The sequence below is a fragment of the Dipodomys merriami genome, unplaced genomic scaffold, assembly GCF_024711535.1.
Source record: "Dipodomys merriami isolate MVZ:Mamm:240054 unplaced genomic scaffold, mDipMer1.0.p SCAF_7, whole genome shotgun sequence".
In the NCBI taxonomy this organism is placed as follows: Eukaryota; Metazoa; Chordata; class Mammalia; order Rodentia; family Heteromyidae; genus Dipodomys; species Dipodomys merriami.
Genome location: NW_027206290.1, coordinates 71,852,875 through 71,874,569, shown reverse-complemented (window position 1 = coordinate 71,874,569; position 21,695 = coordinate 71,852,875). Strand labels below are relative to the sequence as shown.

At 43.8% G+C, this 21,695-nt stretch overlaps 1 protein-coding gene across 6 annotated transcripts in view; it reads left to right on the top strand.

Annotated features, from left to right (window-relative positions):
- The window catches only part of Gss (glutathione synthetase), a 28,838-nt gene that overhangs the window by 5,056 nt on the left and 2,087 nt on the right, over window positions 1-21,695 (top strand). For 5 of the 6 annotated variants that reach the window (XM_070007133.1, XM_070007130.1, XM_070007132.1 and 2 more), the window contains 9 exons: window positions 7,372-7,517; window positions 10,617-10,692; window positions 10,928-11,067; window positions 11,667-11,783; window positions 15,943-16,023; window positions 16,112-16,189; window positions 17,109-17,175; window positions 20,884-21,078; window positions 21,507-21,588. In XM_070007133.1, the coding sequence (XP_069863234.1) occupies window positions 7,372-7,517; window positions 10,617-10,692; window positions 10,928-11,067; window positions 11,667-11,783; window positions 15,943-16,023; window positions 16,112-16,189; window positions 17,109-17,175; window positions 20,884-21,078; window positions 21,507-21,588 (982 nt within the window). The remainder of the gene's footprint in view (window positions 1-7,371; window positions 7,518-10,616; window positions 10,693-10,927; window positions 11,068-11,666; window positions 11,784-15,942; window positions 16,024-16,111; window positions 16,190-17,108; window positions 17,176-20,883; window positions 21,079-21,506; window positions 21,589-21,695) is intronic. The other variant, XM_070007129.1, reaches the window with a different exon arrangement.

Here is a 21,695-nt window from a genome sequence, read left to right as displayed (position 1 = left end):
GCTTGAGTTCAGGAGTTTTAGACCAGCTTGGCAATAGTTAAAAACACACACACACACACACACGCACACAAAAAACAACCTGTCACCTCTAGCCAGACACTGTTGACACATGCCTGTAATTCTAGCTAGTCAGGAGGCTGAAATCTAAGAATCACAGTTCCAAGCCAGCTCTCAAGTGGTAGAACACCCAAGCTCAGGAATAGTATCCAGGCCCAGGACTGATATGTGTGTGTGCACGCATGGATGTTCATACATGTACGCATGCACATGTGCACACACACACATATACTGCAAAACCTCACCTCCAAAACAAAACTTAAAAAAAATAAAAAACTTATTCCTAAAACTTGTTTTTGTTTTGTTGGTTTTGGGGCTTGAACTCAGGGCCTAGGTGCTGTCCTTGAGCATCTTTGTGCTCAAGGCTAGTGCTCTACTACTTGAGCCACAGTGCCTCTTCCAGTTTTTCAATGATCAATTGGAGATAAGACTGATGGGGACTTTTCTGCCCAGGCTTCAAACTGCTATCTTCAGATCTCAGCCTCCTGAATAGTAGGGTTACAGGCATGAGCCACTAGTACCCAGCCAAAAACCTGTTTAAGACTAATAATATATTTCCATAGTTCAAAATTCCAAAGTTAAGAGTTTAATGTTTCACCCTCCCTTTTACATTCTCCTATCCCAAATGTGCCCTATTTCTTCAGGTAGTATTATTCACAGTAAGTAAATATATAACATATAACTGTATTGTTTTTTGCTTTTTCGTGTGTGTGTGTGTGTGTGTGTGTGTGTGTGTGTGAGAGAGAGAGAGAGAGAGAGAGAGAGAGAGAGAGTGAGAAAGAGAGAGACTAGAATTTGAACTCAGTGTCTTGTAGCATTGAGCTTGGTAGATAGGGGTACTACCACTTGAACCACAAATCCAGTCTTTATTTTCCTTGTGATTTTTCACTTAGGGTCTCTCTGTGATTTTTGTTCAAGACCTGGCTTAGATCAGTCTTTTTACTGGTAAACTCCAGAGTAGCTAAGATCACAGTTGTGCTTCCAGGCATAATTTGCATTGTTGAGATGAGCTCTCACTAACTTTTTGTCTGGGCTGGCCTCAAATCATGATCCTCCTAATCTCTGCCTCCAAGTAATTAACATTACAGCCACAACATCCAGCCGTTTCTCTTTTTTCTTGTATTGAGAAAGGCTTCTCACTATGTAGCCTAAATTGGCCTTAAATTTGTAATCTTTCTGCTTCTGTCTCTTGAATACTTGCATTACAGGCATATGTCACCATGCATAGCCCCACTTTTAAACCAAAAGGCAAACTAGACAAATTCTTGGGTACTTTGTTTTTTTTTTTTTATCCTTCCCAATTACCAGTGTACTTTAAAACCATCTATACTGGTGATTAAAGAGCTAACAGCATTGTTTGTTTGTTTGTTTTTTAAAGCTAAACACTTTCTGTTTTGTCTCTGCAATCAGTACTTACTAGGGACTTGGGGGATAGCCCAGACTCAGTAAATACTTGTCAACTACCAAGTACATGAAAACACGTATCCTCTAAAGGTGGCTTTGGCAATAAAATTTCTTGGGCTATGATTTTCTGAATTCAAGATGAAACATATCCCCCTTCAAGCTTCTATTTTCTGTTATTACCTGTTAATGAACAGGTATTGTATGAAGGTCTAATTTGTCTTTCTGAGAGTTAATGCAAGAAAAGGCACAATCCTCAATGAGAATATAATCCAGAGTCATGTGCATGCATGTGGTATGTGATTTCATTCTAAATCTTTACCAGGTGCCTTCTCTAGGACAAGACCTTTTTGGCACTGAGGACAGAGTGAGTCAGCTGGAGGTCCAGCCTCTGAAGCTCAGGCTCTAGCTGGAGAACACAAAACAAAATTGAATCACTCAGGAACACAGTGCCACACAGTTCTAGCTGTCATTTGCTGAGTCTTTCCTCTGGGGAGTGGTCAGGCACTGTTCTGCACACTTTAGACTTGCTGGCTCATTTGCCCTTCAGTATAGCAAACATAAACTGCTGGGTGCTGGTGACTCACTCCTATAATCCTAGCTACTCAGGAGGCTGAGGTCTGAGGGTAGTGGTTCAAAGCCCACTTGGGCAGGAAAGTCCATGAGACTCTTCATCAGTTAACTACCAAAAAGCTAGAAGTGGAGGTGTGGATCAAATGGTAGCATGCTAGCCTTGAGCAGAAAAGCTAAGAAGCTAAGGAACAGCACCCAAGCCCTGAGCTCAAGCCTCAGGACCACCGTACACACACACACACACACACACACACACACACACACACACACACACACACACGCACACGCACGGATGCGTGTAAAAAAAGGAACGATGGATCTAGGAATTTAAGTAATTTATCTCAGGTCGTTTAAATAGTGGAATAATTGGCAGAGCTAGAACTGAAGCCCAGGCACTTTGGTACCTGTAGCTGGGAGTCATGGACCAGCCACAGCATGCAGGCTGATGGTTTGGTCCCTGCAATGCTTAGGGAGTTAATTCATTTGACGGATGAGGTAAACAATGAGCAGGGTACATCCTTCAAGAGGAGGCATGTAGAGTAAAGCTCCTTTCCCCACTGATCTTTCCTTTACAGAGGAATCATTGTTAACAGGCTTTGGGATTTTTGTTTTGTTTTGAAACCAGGATGCCTTTTGAAAGTTAGCCAACATTTTTTGAAAATTCATGATATTAAAAATAAAGCCATGGGGCTGGGAAGGTGGCTCAGTGGTAGAGCGCTTGCCTTGCATGCCTGAGGCCCTGGGTTCGATTCCTCAGCACCACATAAGCAAAAAAAAAAAAAAAGCCGGAAGTGGCGCTGTGGCTCAAGTGGTAGAGCGCTAGCCTTGAGCTGACGAGCTGAGGGACAGCGCCCAGGCCCAGAGTTCAGGCCCCACGACCGGACCCCCCCCAAAAAAATAAATAAATAAATAAAAACAAAGCCAGGGGCGAGGAGGGTGGCTCAGTGGTAGAGTGCTTGCCTTGCATGCATGAAGCTCTGGGTTCCATTCCTCAGCACCACATAAGCAGAAAAAGCCGGAAGTGGTGCTGTGGCTCAAGTGGTAGAGTGCTAGCCTTGAGTTGAAGAGGTGAGGGACAGCGCCCAGGCCTAGAGTTCAGGTCCCACAACCAACAACAAACAACAGCAACAACAAAAGCCAGTGCTGGTGGCTCGCACCTGTATTCTGAGCTACTCAGGAGGCTGAGAGCTGACAATTGTAGTTTGAAACCAGCCTGGACAGGAGAGTCTATGATTCTTTTCTCCAATTAATCACCAAAAAGCTCCCCGACCCTGAGTTCAAACCCTAGGACTGCCACCAAAAAGAAAGCTACACAATCAGGTCACTGGGCACGTCTGGCCCACTTTACTACATGGTGGCAACCAGCTGGAGCAAAGTTGTGGCTGCGTTTCAGATAAGATACCATTTCTCACCACCTTTCCTTACCTGGTATTTCCCTTGCCACAATCAGAGTGTTCTTGGCATCACACATGCTGTGGTGTTTCTTGCACTGAGCTACCGTTACTCTTGTGCCCAGTCTTATCTAAAGTAAGAGACTTTGCACTTCAGCCTTTAGCCCTGTGGCCTGCAGGAAGCAGCTGCATACCTGCAGTCCTACATTCAAGTCAGGTAATGAGTCCTGGGGCTGAGGCAGAAGGAAGTCTTGGCAGAAAAACTCTAGGAGGTTTTGGTAGCAAATGAGACTTCTTGGAGGAGGTAAGTCTTAAAGCCAGAGGATTGCTGCTATAGTCATCACACATGCATTTTATATAAACTGCAGTAATTCCTGTTTAACTCAAGAAGGCTTCAGGATGCCAGGTGCCAGTGGCTCACACCTGTAATCCTAGCTACTCAAGCAGCTTAGATTTGAAGACTGTGGTTTGAAGCTAGCCTGGGCAGGAAAGTCTGAAATTCTTTTTCTTTTTTTTTTTTTTTTTTATTGTGAAAATACTGTACAGAGGGGTTACAATTACATGGGCAAGGTAATGAGTACATTTCTTATCAAGCATTGTAGCCTCCTCCTTTGTTTCCCCTTCCCATCCCTTCCCATCCTTCCCCCACCCCCCCACCCAATCATTCCCCCCCCCACCAAAGTTGTAGAGTTTGTTTTCGACATAACGACTTGTACATCTCATTGTTGCAATGGATCCACCTGTATCCCTATTTAAATGATTTGTTTTTCCCCTTCCCCTCCACAAATTATACCAACATCAAATACAGTGAAAACACGGGTTATACTGTGGGGGAGGGACATACAAAGCAACAAAAGTCTGTGAAATTCTTATCTCTAATTAATCAATCTATGGCCCAAATGGTAGAGTACCACCTTGAGCACAAAAGCTCAGGGACGGCACCCAGGCCTTAAGTTCAAACCCTAGTATCAGTGCTCGTGTGTGTGTGTGTGTGTGTGTGTGTGTGTGTGCGTGTGCGCGCGCGCACGCGCGTGCGCATGTACAGCCAAGTTCCCTCAGTGCTCGTGTGTGTGTGTGTGTGTGTGTGTGTGTGTGTGTGTGTGTGTGTGTGTGTGTGTGTACAGCCAAGTTCCCTCCTTCCTCTCCTGTTCTCCCTCCCTCCCTTCCTTTCTTCCTTTTTTTCTTTTGAGATAAAGTCTTGTACAGCTTAGGCTGACCTGAATTCATGATCCTCTTGCCTCACCCTGCCAAGTGCTGGGATTACAGGTGTGCGCCAACGCTAAAGTCTAACACTGTACACTCATAGTTCACTTCTGTAATGGCAAACTGATACTTACTTGAAAGTTCAATCAGGACTGTTTGAACCTTTCAAGGTCTTACTATCTCTTAACCAAGTTCTAGTCTATTTGTTGTTGGGAATCTCAGAATGCATTTTCCTCCCCTTCTAGAAACTTGACTATATCAAAGTCCAAAGAACTCAAAATGCAGCTAAATTCCAAGCCTGCTAACCCGAGTTATCATCTCAAGCACTAAGTGGGAGCCACTCCAGTTTTCTACTCAGGGGCAGAGTTCACTTCTGCTGCAGTCCTACCAGCAGGATTTTCCTCTACCCAAACCAGAAGGCCAGAGAGCTGGAGTGTGAGGTTCTGATACGGGTAAAGGCCTGGGCTTATATATCAACCAGATATGAGCTCATTATCTGGAGGTGTGGGTGTGGATTGTGTTGATAGGGTTTAATCACCATCCTGATTGAAATCCCAGCACTCCTTACCAGCCAAATATACTTTTAGACCTATTACTTAAGTCTCTGTGTAGGGTCTCTCCGCTCCCTCTCCCCCTTCCCCCTCCCTCCCCTTTTGGTCAGTCATGGGGCTTGAACTCCAGGTCTGAGTGCTGTCCCTGAGCTTTTTGCTTAAGACTAGTGCTCTACCACTTTGAGCCACAGTGCCATTTCTGGTTTTCTGGTGGTTAACTGGAAATAAGAGTCTCATAGACTTTCCTGCCTGGGCTGGCTTCAAACCTTGATTCTCAGATCTCAGCCTGCTAAGTAGCTAGGTGTGACCCACCAGTGCCCATTTGTATCTCTTGTTACACAAGAATTTGATCGTGAGAGCCAGGTGCCAGTAGCTCAAGCCTGTAATCCTAGCTACTTAGGAGGTTGAGATCCGAGGATTGCAGTTCAAAGTCAGACTGGGCAAGAAAGTCTGTGAAACTCTTATCTTCAATAAACCACTCAGAAAACCAGAAGTGGTGCTGTGCTCAACTGGTAGAGCTCTAGCCTTGAGCTGAAGAGCTCAGGGATAGTGCCCAGGCCCAGAGTTCAAGCCCTATGACCTACCAAAAGAAAAAAAAAGAATTTGATCATGAGATACAGAGAAACCAGAGGTTGAATTGGGAGACTTTTTATTAGAAAGCTGGTAACTGTGAGCAAACACACGTCCTCAAAAACTTGCAGCCTCCAATACACTTAATACTGTTAGGAAATTGAACCATGAGGGCAGTAAAGAAAGAGAGAAAAAAAAATCTCAAACCAGATCAACTCTAATGGAGAGTTGAAGAGGGACACCATGGTGCCCTGAGGAATCAGGAAACACGAGGCATGGAAGTTGGCAGGGGTGGAGGGGCCTAAATAGGGTCGTAGTCAAGAGGCAGGGTCATAGGAGTTCAAAAGTTCAAAGAGTCTCCTGAGTTCATAGTACAAGTCTGGCAGGTCCAGGAACCTGTTGTCTAAGTCCCCACCCCTGCTTCTAGGAGTTCAGGCAAGCCTGTCATCTGGGGTGGACTGTCTGAGCAGGGGATTTTACCTTGAAGAGTTTTCAGAAAGTCCCTATCATCCGCCAAGGTGCCAAGATGGTGCCAGTTAGCCCCAGTATTCATAATTCTTTTTTTTTGCCAGTCCTGGGTCTTGAACTCAAGGCCTGGGCTCTGTCCCTGAGCCTCTCTGTGCTCAAGGCTAACACTCTACCACTTGAACCACAGCTCCATTTTCAGCTTTTTCTGCTTATGTGGTACTCAGGAATCAAACCCAGGGTCTCATGCATGCTAGGCAAGCACTCTACCACTAGGCTACATTCCCAGCCCCCATATTTCACTCTTAAGTATGGATAATATGGTATCTTCCTCTTAGAGTTAAGTGATGAATCCATCTTAAGTATTTAATAATGGCATTTTGCACACAGGAACTGTGTAGTCATTTGTAGATTCTGTATGTGGGGTGTGTGTGTGTGTGTGTGTGTGTGTGTGTGTGTGTGTGTGTGTGTGTGTGTGTGTGTGTGTGTGTGTGTGTGTGTGTGTGTGTGTGTGTGTGTGTGTGTGTGTGCGTGTGTGTGTGTACGTGTGTACGTGTGTACATGTACACATTCTGGGACTTGAACTCAAGGTAATGCTTCTTAGCTTTCTCACTCAATGCTCTACCACTTGAGCTGTGCTCCACTTCTGGCCTGCCCAGACTGTCTTTGAACTGTGATCCTGGCCTGGGAAGGTGGCTTTGTGGCAGAGTGCTTACCTAGCATGCACAAAGCCCTGGGTTCGATTCCTCAGTACCACATAAACAGGTACTGTGGCTCAAGTGGTAGAGTGCTAGCCTGGAGCCAGAGAAGCTCAGGGACAGAGCCCAGGCCCTGAGTTCAAGCCCCAGGATTGACCAAAAAAAAAAAGACCTGTGATCCTCACATTTCAGCCTCCAGTGTTTCTAGGATTACAAATGTGAGCCACCAGCATCTCGTTGTGGATTTGCTCATTTTTAAAAAACTTGTAGAGATAAATTGTCACAGAAACTGAATGCTGTCTTTGTACCCCTTCCTCACCTTTCTTCTGTTCTTCTACTCCTGTTGGTAACTACTATCCTGAAATGGGTTTATCCTCAATTAATATAGGACAGATTTTGCATGGGGTTACTTTGCAGGAAGACACCCCATTCATTCTTCCCCTACTGTCTCTCATTGATCAGGTGGTGAGCTATGCCCCTTTCACACTCTTCCCCTCTCTGGTCCCCTGTGCCCTGCTGGAGCAGGCCTATGCTGTGCAGATGGACTTCAACCTGCTAGTGGATGCTGTCAGCCAGAATGCCGTCTTCCTGGAGCAGACTCTTTCCAGGTACTGGGTAGAACTTGAGGAACCTAGGACCTGTTAGAAGCAAGGGACAGGAAGATTGGGGATCCATGAGTACTTCTGTGTGAGCTGACTTGGTAGATAGGAGGCAGATGCCCCAGGCAAAACACAAAAGTAGTAAATGAGTCAGGAATGTTGGCTTCAATTCCTGCCTCTGTTCTGTGATTATATGGCCTCAGAGAAGGCCTTTTCCTTCTCTGGGCTTCAGTTTCTTTATCTAAAAAATAAAGAAGTTGGCTTAAATCTAAGCTCCTTTCCAGTGCTGACATTCTGTGATCTATGCTTTCCTGCTTTTGAAGACTAAAATTTCCATTTGAAATTAGGGTAAGTAAGCTTAGTTTGGAGGAAAAAAGCGTATTGTTTTAAAGTCAGACTTCCTACTTCTTACCTCAGCCTCTTAGCTTTGGTGGGACAGACACAAGGCACCAAGTCTGAAATGGCTCACAGCCACTCCTTTCTTTTTCTTCTTTCTAGGTCTTTTTATTTTTTCCCTTCTTCAGATCCTGGAGCAAGTGAAATTTCCTGATTTATTTTAGAATTACATCTAAGTTTATCTTAGAATTAAATGTATACATGTTACATAATTGCTAGATGTATATATAGATAACTGTGTATCTTTGATAATCTAAAACACGATTTTGTTAGAAACCAAATCTTTTTTCAAATGTGTACCTTTGGTGTGAGGATGAATATAAGAAGAAATCATAATGGTATAAGTTGGGAAACCCTGCCCTACCTTCTCTCAGGATGGGCCTGGTGTTCATACCAGCAGTTCTAGATTCTAGGAGCAGCCTGACATGTAATCTTTATATTAGCAATGTAAGTATGAGAGAACACTACAGCCCCTCTCTGCAACACCCTCCCTCACTCCCACACACCCTCCTAGCTCTCAGGGAGAAGAGAAGCCTAGAACCTGACGTGGAGGACATTACAAAAGAGAAAATATATGCTAGTTTCCCTGAAGGCTAAAGCCCAGCTGAGAACTTCCCTCCTCACCAGAGGCCAGCATACCCTCTGAGAAAACTCTCCTTGGAAAGCAGGCTGACTGGGAGCAGAGGAATTCCAGGACAGGCCAAAGCTACTTGCCTATCCATATTGTTCTGCCACAAGGATCCTGTAACTAGATGAATCTCCAGGCACAGCTTCTCTGAATCTTGAGAAGCAGCCGTGTAGAGTTAAGGCCCTATGGAGTCCTCCTCACTGCTTTTACCTGAGGCTCCAGAAAATCCTATTGGATGGTCACCTAGTACGTGGCACATGTTATAGCTGCACACTGGGCTCCAAGGATGAGCCTACCCAGTCTGGCTCCACCCTTATGCAGTATATAGTCAAACAGGAAGGATGACACTGATCGTCTCAATAAATCAGTGTATAGTCAGTGCTATGAAAGAAAGGCCATCAGAGCCCTGAGCAAGGGAAGATTACCAGATAGCACAGGCTTCTCTGAGGAAATCATATGTATGACCATCACATGATGGCTGGCTGAAAGAAAACCAGGATATTTAGTTTGTCTGAAAAATCCTATATAAGCCCATGGTGTATCTGCTGGGGGGAGGGGAGAGGCTGAAATGCTGTCCTGCCAGAGGAAGAAGGTGTCTCAAGGTACCCAAGTACAGGGAAGCTATGGAGAATCAACCGAAAAGCTTATCAGCCATCAGATCTGTTCAAATATAGAATAGTTATATCACCTACCATTTAAAAATTTCTCTTGGACCAGAAGAACACATTCAATTTTTTTTAATTTTAATTTATTTTTTATTGTGAAATAACTGTACAGAGGGGTTACAATTACATGGGCAAGATAATGAGTACATTTCTTATCAAGCATTGTAGCTCCCTCCTTTGTTTCCCCTTCCCATCCCTTCCCATCCTCCCCCCGCCCCAACACATTCAATTTTTTAAAAATAATGTTTCATGCCTGTACTGGTGGCTCATGCCTGTAATCCTAGCTATTCAGGAGGCTGAGATCTAAGCATCATAGTTCAAAGCCAGTCTAGGCAGGAAAGTCTGTGAGACCTCTCATCTCCACTTAACTACTAAAAAGCTGGAAATTGCACTGTGGTTCAGAGCAGTAAAGCACTAGCCCTGAGCACAAAGGCTCAGGGACAGACCCTGAGTTCAAGTCCCAGAACTGGCACTAAAAAAGGTAAAAAGTCTTATTCATGTGGCTGGGAAGGTAGCTCAGTGGTAGAGTGCTTGTCTTGCATGCATGAGGCCCTGGGTTCGATTCCTCAGCACCACATAAGCAAAAAGAAAAAAAAGCCGGAAGTGGCACTGTGGCTCAAGTGGTAGAGTGCTATGCTTGAGCTGAACAGCTGAGGGCCAGCACTCAGGCCCAGAGTTCAGGCCCCACGACCGGACCCAAAAAAAAAAAAAAGTCTTATTCATGTAATGTTCACCACAGCTTTATGATCTTCATCTTACAGTAGAACAAACTGATACAGACAGATGGAATGATTCTCTGAGGTTGTCTAATAGTGGGTAGTAGAGCTAAAGATTTTTTTGTGTGTGTTCTTTTTTCATATTTATTAAAATCTTTTTTTTTTTTTTAACATAGGGTCTCACTATAGTTCAGGCTTTCTCAAACTCCAGATACTCCTGCTTTTGCCTCCTAACTGCTGAGATTACATTGTGGTCTACATTGCTCAGCTAGAGCTGTGTGTGTATATGTGTGTATGTGTGTGCATGTGTGCACGCATGCATGCATATGCACACACCAGTAACAGGGCTTGAATTCAGAGTCTGGGTGCTGTCCATTTCTTTTTTTTTTTTTTTTTTTGCTCAAGCATGGCACTAATTTACCACCTGAGCCACAACTCCACTTGGGACTTTTTGCTAGGTTAATTAGAAATCAGTGTCTCATGAACTTTCTTGTCCAGGCTGGCTTCAAATTTCCATTCTCAGATCTTAGACTCCTGAATAACTAGGTTTATAGGCATGATCCTTAACCATAATTCTCTGTTGGATTTGAATGGATTTTCATGTTTGGGCCAGAAGAACAGAAAAGGATTCAGGAGCCAATGATTAGGGGTAGGAACTTGAAGATTCCATATAATCTAGAAAATGTTCTGTTTCCTCTTCCAGTACAATCAAAAGAGACACCTTTACTGCTAAGCTCTTTGACATCTACAAGCAAGTCCTGAAAGAAGGCATTGCACAGGTAACCATTCTTGGCCCTTCTGCTATCTGGATCCTGCCCTTCTCCTCTCTGATGTTTTGAATTGATCTTAACCTCAATCTCCTGGTAATCTGCCTCTCACTGGTTCCCATTGGCATTGGGAGTGTTAGCTGGTGCTTTTCCTCTAGCATGGAGTTTGTGTATTTCTCTGCTGTGTGGCTAGACCCTCAGAGTCAGCCCCAGGGCAGATGTCCTCAGCCTTCAGTTTCATCCACAGACTGTGTTCCTGGGCCTGAACCGCTCAGACTACATGTTCCAGAGTAATGCAGATGGCTCCCCAGCCCTGAAACAGATTGAAATCAACACTATTTCTGCCAGCTTTGGGGGCCTTGCTTCTCGGACTCCAGATGTGCACCGGTGGGTTTCTTGGGCAGCTGTGGACACAGCCTTAAGAACCTACTAAGCCAGGGATCACTAATCATGGATTACTGAGTCAGGGATCTCCCAGTTAGGACTGGGCCTGCCTGGGCCCTGGGTCATGTGTCCATCCCTTTCCCCTTTCATCCTTACATTCTCCCAATATGCTCCTTGCAATAGTTTACATTTGTAATTAGATTTTTAATATGTCAGGGAGAGATGAGACTTTATGGCTTATTTAGTCCTGCTTCTTCATTATGTAAGTTAGTGTTCCAGGTAGAGGAACAATATATTCTAGTACGTTCCAGAGACCTGTGGCGAGAAAGACCTTGACAGTTGGCAGGGATCTAGCTCACATGGAGGCTGGAGTGGGGGGTGTCATGGGGACACAAGGCCTCAGGGCATATACATCGGGGAATCACTGTGAGTTCACTCCAGCCTGTTCTAACTAAAGTAGATCCTGCAGGAATGTGATGGTAAAGATGCTTTTAAGTATGTGATTGATTTGCAGAGTCATATTCCCTATGTGTCTGTGAAGTCATAGGCAGAGGGGTCTTCTAGTCCATCCAGTTACTGAATAGCCATCTCTGTTCCAACAGACATGTTCTCAATGTCCTGAATAAGACCACAGAAGCTACCAAGATCCTCTCCAATAATCCCAGCAAGGGACTGGCCCTGGGGATCGCCAAAGCCTGGGAGCTCTATGGCTCAGCCAAGTAAGTAAGGGGGAAGAAAAATGGCAGCAGTATCCTGATTTAGATTCAGCATTCATTGGGGCAGCAGATTCTTCTTTGTTAGACATCATTAATAAAGGGATTTTTCTGGGAACAGAAACTTAAAACTCTCAAGTGCCAATATGATTTTAATGGCATTTTGGACTTCCTTAAATAAGGGATTCTGAGTACAACTTAACCTTTCCTTATTGGCTGGAAGTCATCATTGTGACTGTCAGCAATTGTGTCTTGCTATATTGCAGAGATGCCACCTAGGATCAGAAAGGCTTAGGAGGCTTTTTGCCTGCACCAGTGGCCTTTAGTGCTGAACTAGATGAATTCTCATCTAACTTCCTGATTATTAGCTCTGACTATTTACTACCATCAGTGGGCTTGAATGTGGAATCCTTCCCTCCTCTTCTAGTATTTTCTTTTCTGATTGGCTGTTGTTTAGAAAAAAAAAAAGCGAGGTCTGGGAAGGTGGCTCAGTGGTAGAGTGCTTGCCTTGCATGCTCGAGGCCCTGGGTTCAATTCCTCAGCACCACATAAGCAGAAAAAGCTGGAAGTGGCATTGTGGCTCAAGTGGTAGAGCGCTAGCCTTGAGCTGAAGAGCTGAGGGACAGCGCCCAGGCCCAGAGTTCAGCCCCACGACCAGACCCCCCAAAAAAAAAGATGATAGAAAAAAACCTGAAAAACAGTGATTCAATTTGTTACAGTTGTACCCAAAAAGTGGGAGGGTTCTTTTGATGATTAAATGTGTAAGATTTGACTTAGGAATTTTATGGTGTCTATTTTGACTGCTTAGGGCATTTTTTGCTTTCTTCCTATTTCTCAACCATGTTCCAGATGTGTGAAGATGCTAGGTAAGTGACTTCCAGATAATTGAGGGGTCATAATACTAATTACTGTGGTGCTGATATGGCACTAACAGTTGTCCTAGAATGAGCACTTACTAGTGCTATCCCTTGTGCTATGGATCTCATTAAAATCTCATAACAAATGCTATAAGATAGGAACTGTTCTTGTCCATTTCACAGATGAGGAAACTGAGGTTCATAGTCTTGCTCAGTTCAGACTACTCAGAGGGAGGTAGAATATGTTTTCTGGATCTGGCTTCCATTGCTTGGCATGTGGCAGGCTGAGTTAATTGGATAGAGCATGCAATTGAACTTTACCCTCTTGCTTTCCCCCTGTTTCTGGGCTAGATGCCACCCCATCCTCCCCATGAACAGAGAAATTTAGGCTGCAAAATAAAGAGCAAGATCTTTGGCCCTCCCTACTCTTATTAGGGCTAGTAGAGCACTATTTCTAGCTAGTCTTTTACAAGAAAATGCTCAAGACAGTGTCAAGTCTGACCCCTGCTTATTGGTATATATGACCTTATGAAGTTTGAGGCAGGCTTTCAGAGGGAACATAATAGGACCTGTATTTGGCCACATGGAAAGAAGTCAGGTAAACAGTGTTTAGTCCAAAAGATTCAGCTAAGGTAAATAAAAACAGAGACAAACAGATACAAGGGCAGGTACAGGAGGTCAGGAATACACACAGCATTCTAAGCCAGAGTCTGGGGGCTTCCACAGATCTTTGCAAGAGACCACAGGCACAAAAAGTATAGCCACAGCAAAAATAATTTGCTTCTGTTAAGTATTGGCCTTAGGAGTCTGATGGAGGACTAGATCTACCTTTGATCCTGAAGATAGCTTATCTGGTAGCTAAAGAGACAATCCTTTTTCTTCAGTTCTCAAGCACCTGTTTTTTTTTTTTTGTTGTTGTTGTTTCTTTGTTTTGTTTGTTTGATCGTTTCTTTTTACTAGAACTTTGGTTTGAACTAGAGTCCTCTTGCTTGCTAGGCAGATACTCTATCACTTGTTAGGCCTAAGCTCTTGCTGTTGTTTGTTTTTGTTTTTGTTTTGTTTTGGGGGGCTTGAACTCAGAGCCTGGGCACTGTTCCTGAGCTGCTTTTGCTCAAGGCTAGCACTCTACCACTTGAGCCACAGCATCACTTCCAGCTTTTTCTGTTTATATGGTACTGAGGAATTGAACCCAGGGCTTCATGCATGCAAGGCAAGCACTCTTATCACTAAGCCACATTTCCAGCCCATTTTTTTTGTATGTGCTGGTATTTGGGCTTTAACTTTAGGCCTTGCACTCTTGCTTGGCTTTTTCACTCTAAGCTGACACTCTACCACTTGAATCACACCTCCACTTCAAGCTTTTTGTGTGTGTGCTGGTCCTGGGTCTTGAACTCAGGTCCTTGGCATTGTCCCTGAACTTTTATGCTCAAAGCTACCATTCTCCTACTTAGCCCTAGCTCTATTTCTGGCTTTTTTACTGGTTAATTGGAAATAAGAGTCTTACAAACTTTTCCTGCTGGGCTAACTTTGAACTGTGACCCTCAGATCTCTGCCTCCTTTGTAGCTAGAATTACAGGAGTGAACCACCAGCACCTGGCTAGCTCCTGCTTCTTTTATTTTTTTTAAATTTTTATTTATTTATTTATTTATGGGTCCGGTCCTGAGGCCTGAACTCTGGGCCTGGGCACTGTCCATCAGCTCTTCAGCTCAAGGCTAGCGCTCTACCACCTGATCCACAGCACCACTTCCGGCTTTTTTCTTTTTGCTTATGTGGTGCTGAGGAATTGAACCCAGGGCCTCAGGCATACAAGGCAATGCTCTACCACGAGCCACCTTCCCAGCTCCCTCCCGGTTCTTTTAAAGATACATGTAACCAGAGCCGGGCGCTGGTGGCTCACGCCTGTAATCCTAGCTACTCAGGAGGCTGAGATCTGAGGATCGCGGTTCAAAGCCAGCCCGGGCAAGAAAGACCGTGAGACTCCTATCTCCAATAAACCACCAGAAAACTGGAAGTGGCGCTGTAGCTCAAGTGGTAGAGCACTCGCCTTGAGCTGAAGAGCTGAGGGACAGCGCCCAGGCCCAGAGTTCAAGCCCCACGACTGACCAAAAAAATAAAAAATAAAAAATAAAGATACATGTAACCAGAAAGAAGCCTAGCAAACCCCAGTGATCCCATTAAGGAAACCAGGGCTTAGGGATTCATTCAATGGTAGAGCACTTGCTAGTACCTACTATACCTTGGATTTGAACTCTAGCACTAAAACAAAATGAAACAAAAATGTCAAACCAGAAATAGTTGTGTGGACAGAAATGTTGGAAGGCCCTGGGAGACAATACCATAATTGCAATTAGCATTATGAGCTTCTAAGGGTTCTACTTAGCTATTCTAATTTTCATTAAAAAATCATAGTTTTTTAAATTAAACCCTTTATAATCTAGTAAGTACCTGACTCTCAGCAGTGAGGATTATTTAGTTTATTTTCAAAATATTCTTTAGGGGCTGGGAAGGTAGCTCAGTGGTAGAGTGCTCATCTTGCATGCATAAGGCCCTGAGTTTGATTCCTCAGCACCACATAAGCAAAAAAGAAAAGCCGGAAGTGGTGCTGTGGCTCAATTGAGCCTTGAGCTGAAGAGCTGAGGGACAGAGTCCAGGCCCAGAGTTCAGGCCCCAAGACTGGACCCAAAAAAACAAAAAACAAAAAAAGATGTTCTTTAATACTACTACCTCTTTATTCTTTCAGATAGACTTTAGAATCATTATGTTAAATTCTAGGGAAAAAAATCCTCTTAGATTTTTGTGATAGTTTTAAATGTAAACTGTAATTTACACAAAAAAAATCACTTCATTGCTGGAGAAAGGGGCAGAAACATTTCTTTTTTTTTTTTTCCAAGTTTCCTATTTTCAGCAAGTAATGTGTTAAAACCTGAGGCAATTCTAAGTGCTGGTAGCTCATGCCTGTAATCCTAGCTACTCAGGAGGTTGAGATCTGAGGATCAAGGTTCAAAGCCAGCCCAGGTAGGAAAATCTTATCTCCAATAACTTACCAAAAAAGCTGGAAGTGAAGCTGTGGCTCAAGTGGTAGAGCACTAGCTTTGAGCAAAAAGAGGCTTACGGACAGCATCCAGGCCCTGAGTTCATGCCCCAGGACCAGCAAAACAACAACAAGAACAAAAACCTGAGGCAATCCCAAGTTGGAGCAGGGGACATCTACTTTTTTAGGAAATCTCTGTTTTCATTCCTGAAGGGGATGAGTCAGAGCAAGGACAGGCTCTTTAGCAGTTTGGGGCCATCTGTGCTCTTTCTCCAGTGCCCTGGTGCTACTAATTGCTCAAGAAAAGGAAAGGAACATATTTGACCAGCGCGCTATAGAGAATGAGCTGCTAGCCAGGTAAGTAATAAAGGAAGGAAACCTCCAGATATGGCCTCAAGAACAGAGCATGCACTCCTTCTGATTCTTGTCCATCCATCTTTGCCAGGAACATTCACGTAATACGGAGACGATTTGAAGATGTCTCAGAAAAGGGGTCCTTGGATCAAGATCGAAGGCTGTTTATGTAAGCATCCCCAGAGTCCCCAAAGATGGCTGGTTTGTGAAACTCTCATGCCACCTTCTTTCGCCAAATGGTCTTTTCTTCTGGAAGATATGATGGCTTGTTTTCTTTCTTCTCTTTTCTTCTAACTTCTGAAATACCTCATCCTCACAGGAAATTCTGGAGAAGGACAACCAAATGCTGACCTGGTTTTCATGTGCCCCTAAAATCTCAAAAGTTTTCTTTTCCCCTCTTGGTGGCTGGTCAAGTTGGTCCTGAGCAACCAGGGAGCAGGAGAGGCAGCTGGCTCATTCTGGGACCCAGCAGGTTGTTACTTACTCTCTGAGCTCAGCCCTGGATTTGTCTTCCAAAAGAGGCCGGTCCTTTCTCCAGAGGCCACCACCAGGTGGCTTTATTGCTACATCTTTGGATAGCATTGCTGCATTCATAATTAGACCTGGAACTTGAACTGTTAAAAGTTACAAACCATCCTGAAATTTCATAATACCACTTACTACCCCCTGTATTTCAAAATAAACTTTTAGCATAGCAAAATTAAGTACTTTGCTGATAAACTAGATATCACATAGGTCAAAGGAAAGAAGCTTAAAAAGACTACCTTGTGTTGTAACTGAATTCACATTTATTTAATTGGATTCTGGTTACTTTTTGTTGTTCTGTAGCCTTTTTTTTTTTTTTTTACAATAATCTGGAGTTTTTGGAAAGCTTTCCATGCTGCACACTCGGTTGTTTTCAGTGGTGATGCTAGCAATGTAACTATCCAGTATCTTTCACTGGTTCTAGTGAGCACTGTCCAGCCTCCCTTTGTGCATGACTGACTTTTAGAGAAGCCAAATACATTTGAATGTACCCAGAAATAAATTGAAACTCTGAACTTATTTGAGTGATTTAACACAGCTTTTTTTTTTTTTCTTTGTTGTAGGGATGGCCAGGAAGTTGCTGTGGTTTATTTCCGAGATGGTTACATGCCAAGTCAATACAGTCTACAGGTTGGTATTTTCTGTTGAGCCATTCACTGCCTCCTGGGACCCACTAGCTCCACAGAGACCCAACATAGTTGTCACAACAACCAGGGTTTTTCTCCAAGCTCTAGCTTCAGTTCTTCCTCGGGGAACCTGCTGCTAGAACCTCCTCTCCTCCTGGAAGCTTTTTGCTACCTCTTCCTCTGTAGACAGACTGTCTTCTAGAATGTGAATCCTCAGGCATTAACCATTTACACATTTCCCAAAGATAGGCTGACAAATGTATAATAGACATATTTCAGAGGTGGGTCAGGAGTGAGTCTCAGTTTATAATATTTGCTGATTTCCATAGTATAAGTTTTCACTACTCAACTTATCTCTGAACACAGTTATAAAGAAATGGTACTGTCAAGCAGCCCTCACTAGCCAGTGAAGGCCAGTTTCAGCACACCACTGGTCATTTCCTCCCCCTTTACTTCTCCTTTAACATGAATTAAAGTTTTTATCATGTGTTCATGGCAGTAATGGTGCTATTACTTCATTTTGCTATCCAGTCTTTCAGTTTCAAATTTACCTTCCACATCCATTATTTCATTTAACTCTTACAACTGCTTGCTCTCTAACTTATATAATTAATCTCATTATAAGGTGGAGAAACTAAGGTTTAGAGAGAGGCCATGGCTTATCTAAAATATCAAAGGAATTTCCTACTTTTCTCTCAGGTCAGAAATGGTATTCCCAGTAAACTATTATTCTCCTGTGCCCCTAACATCCATACTACAGGGAGGCTAAGAAGCCCTACTGTGGGGCTGGGAAGGTGGCTCAGTGGTAGAGCGCTTGCCTTGCATGCATGAGGCCCTGGGTTTGATTCCTCAGCACCACATAAGCAAAAAAGAAAAAACCAGAAGTGGTGCTATGGCTCAAGTGGTAGAGCGCTAGCCTTGAGCTGAAAAGCTGAGGGACAGCGCCCAGGCCCAGAGTTCAGGTCCCACGACTAGACCAAAAAAAAAAACCTCTCTCTCTCTCTCTCTCTCTCTCTCTCTCTCTCTCTCTGTGTGTGTGTGTGTGTGTGTGTGTGTGTGTGTGTGTGTGTGTGTGTGTGTGTGTGTGTGTGTGTGTGTGTGTGTGTGTGTGTGTGTGTGTGTGTGTGTGTGTGTGTGTGTGTGTGTGTGTGTGTGTGTGTGTGTGTGTGTGTGTGTGTGGTGAGAGGGCTTGAACTCAGGACCTGAACATTGTGGCTAGCACTCTACCATAGCTTCATTCACTTTTTTTTTTTTAATTGGACTTTTCTACCCAGGCTGGCTTCAAACTGTGATCCTCAGATCTCAGCCTCCTGAGTAGCTAGAATTACAGCATCCGGCTAAGAAGCCCTGCATTGAACTGGGAAAAGATAAAGGAAGGAATAAGTCAAGAAATACAATGAGTAGGGCTGGGAGTTATAAGCAAGGCCTTTGCCTTTGATTGGCCATACATAGGCAAGTTTCTTGTGCTGTCTTGGTCTATTTCTCAGAGTGGGATGTACACTGGAAAATTAAAGGAGCTCCTTGCAGAACTACAGTTTATCTGGGCTTTTCTGCCAGGATTGAGCTCCCTAAGGGGTCAGCTGTATGGAGAGGGCATCTTTGAGGAAGGCCTTTCCGCTAAAGAGGTGTATAGCAGTATTGGAAACTTGCTGACTAGAGAAGAGAGAAATTGTCTGTTGGGAATATGGATCCAAGTTTCAGGATGGGAGAAGGGAAAGGGACTGAAAAATCTTAGAAAAGAGATGAGCTAACAAAAGAGATGAGCTAACAAGGATGGAAAGTAAGGGTAGAACATGGAGGTAGATCTCCAAAACTTAGCGATTTGGTAGGTACTCCTCCGGCCTCCACCTTGATCCTGAAGTGGGAAGTGTACTGTGGTCTGGAACTAAAGAGAAGATTGTCTGCTCAGTGCCTGAGAACAGGACCAGAGCTGGGAGCTGCAGTCCTCTGCCATTTTCCTGTTTCTTAAATTTTAAGCTCCTGGGACATCAGACCCTTCATTAGATACTGTTAGACTTGTGTTTGTATTAGTTTGTGAGCCTGAATATTATTCTCTACTGATTCTTACCTGTCATTCTGACAGTTATCAGGATACTACTCAAATTTCACTTCACTAAGCAACAATTAAAGAACTTCTTGAGTATCCTTTAAGTACCAGAACCTGCATTTTTTGGAGGTACATAGCAGAAAATAAAGCAGCTTTGCCTTATCATTCCAATTAAGATTTACTAGTTTGCTAATGATCATGTTGTATGTAGAGAAAAATTTTCATTACCTCCCTCATCCCTCCATTGTGCAATTCTCTAGCAATGTATTTGGAATCTTAATTTTTCTAATTCAGGCTTACGGTCTTAGACATTTTTAGCCCATAATTAAAACATGATCAATTTTACACAGGTATAGTTTGGTGCATTTCATTTATAAGGTTTTAAAGTTATTTATAAATTAACTGAAATTATGGTCAGCTCTCATATGAAAGGAAAATAGCATCTTGATCGATCCTGGTCAGGGAGATGAGCATCAGAAAATAAACAGAAATAAGAAAGAGTTTTAGGGTTTGGGGTTTTGAGACAAGGTCACTCTGGCCTTAAACTTATGATCCTCCTACTTCAACCTACCAAGTGCTAGGATTACAGGCATGTACCACCATACCCAGCCAAAAAATGTTTCTCTCAGTTGAATGAACAACAGTATGAAAAGATAGAGAATTATGGAGAAATCCACATTAAACAGGGTGGTCACAGAAGGCTTCTCTGAAAAGGTGACTGAATTAATATTTAAGATGAGAACAAGCTGGGCATGGTGGCACATGCCTGCAATCGGAAGACTGAGATAGGAGTATTAAAAATTTAAGGCTAGTCTGAGCTGTATAGCAAGATGTCTCAATTAAAAAGAATGGCAAAGGGAAAACAGTTAAAAAAAGAATAGGAGCTAGATCTTTCAGGGTCTTTTAGGCTATTGCAAGATGTTTAGATTTTATTTGATAAAAGGCAAAGGTTAGGGGCTGGGAAGGTGGCTCAGTGGTAGAGCGCTTGCCTTGCATACATGAGGCCCTGGGTTCGATTCCTCAGCACCACATAAGCAGAAAAAAAAGCCGGAAGTGGTGCTATGGCTCAAGTGGTAGAGTGCTAGCCTTGAGCTGAAGAGCTGAGGGACAGCGCCCATGCTCAGAGTTCAGGCCCCACGACTGGACCCCAAAAAAAAAAAAAAAAAGGCAAAGGTTATATAATCTGAGTATTGGAATTTATTTGGAATACAGTGGGAAGTATAGCTCATAAACAAGTGTACCCTGCTCTTTAAAACTCCACCTCAAGCCAGGTGTGGTGGCATATACCTGCAATCCTAGCACTCAGGAGGCTAATGCAGGAGGATTGCAAGGTCAGGTTTCAAATTCAAGACCCTGTCTTCAGAAACTAACAAACACACAAAAACAAAATTAATCAGTTTTCCTATACCTTTATAAAAGGCTGCTTCCCCTTTTCTCCTTTTCCCTTTAATTATGGTTATATGTCAGTGTGCTAGACTAAAGCCAAGAATCCTGCAGAATAGGAGAGCTTACACCTGCCAGGTAAGGAAGTTGCAATCATAGGGAGTGGGAGGAGACTATCAACTTGAAGATAAAAAGCACAATACCTGGCACTTGAGGGATACTCAGTAAAAGTTAGCTGAAGTGAAATGAAGTAGAATTCTTTTTGTCTTCTTCCCTCTACAGAACTGGGAAGCACGCCTACTGCTGGAAAGGTCATGTGCTATCAAGTGTCCAGACATTGCTACTCAGCTGGCTGGGACTAAGAAGGTGCAGCAGGAACTGAGTAGGGTGGGCATGTTGGAAATGCTGCTCCCTGGCCAGTCTGAGGCCATAGCCCGCCTTCGTGCCACCTTTGCTGGCCTCTATTCACTGGACATGGTACATAAGCAGCCTGCTTTCTCTTCACAGCTCTCCTAGGTGCCAGATACCTGAAACCTATTGTGTTGGGGGCGAGGGGTGGAGCTGGCATTATAATTGGTGTAATTTAGGCCCTAGAACCTTGGTAACAGGCCATCTCAGGGGCTAGATTCATTGTAAGCTCCCTCAACAAAGGTAAAGATGGGAATTGCAAGCTGGGAAGGGACTGTAAAGCAGGTAGCAATGACTGGGGAATATCTGAACTCACTTTCTAGGTCACCTGCTACAGAGTCTTGTGTTACTAGAGAAAAGCCTGTTCTTGGTCTTACTATACGGGGTGGGGAGGAGTCCCTCCTGTTCTTCCCCTGATGTGGCTCAGAATGACCAGTAGGATCTCAGTGCCTCTTTTGCCTTCAGACTGCTGGTGATGACTTTCTGCCTCCTGCCAGGGTGAAGAAGGGGACCAGGCCATTGCTGAGGCTCTCACTGCCCCTAGCCGATTTGTGCTGAAACCCCAGAGAGAAGGTGGAGGTAGGTGGAGCCCCCAGTCTGATGGCTGCTAAGGGAAGGGACTGGCAAGTTGTTGGCAGTGTTCACTGGCACTTACTATGGACACAGTGCCAGACTTGGTGGATACA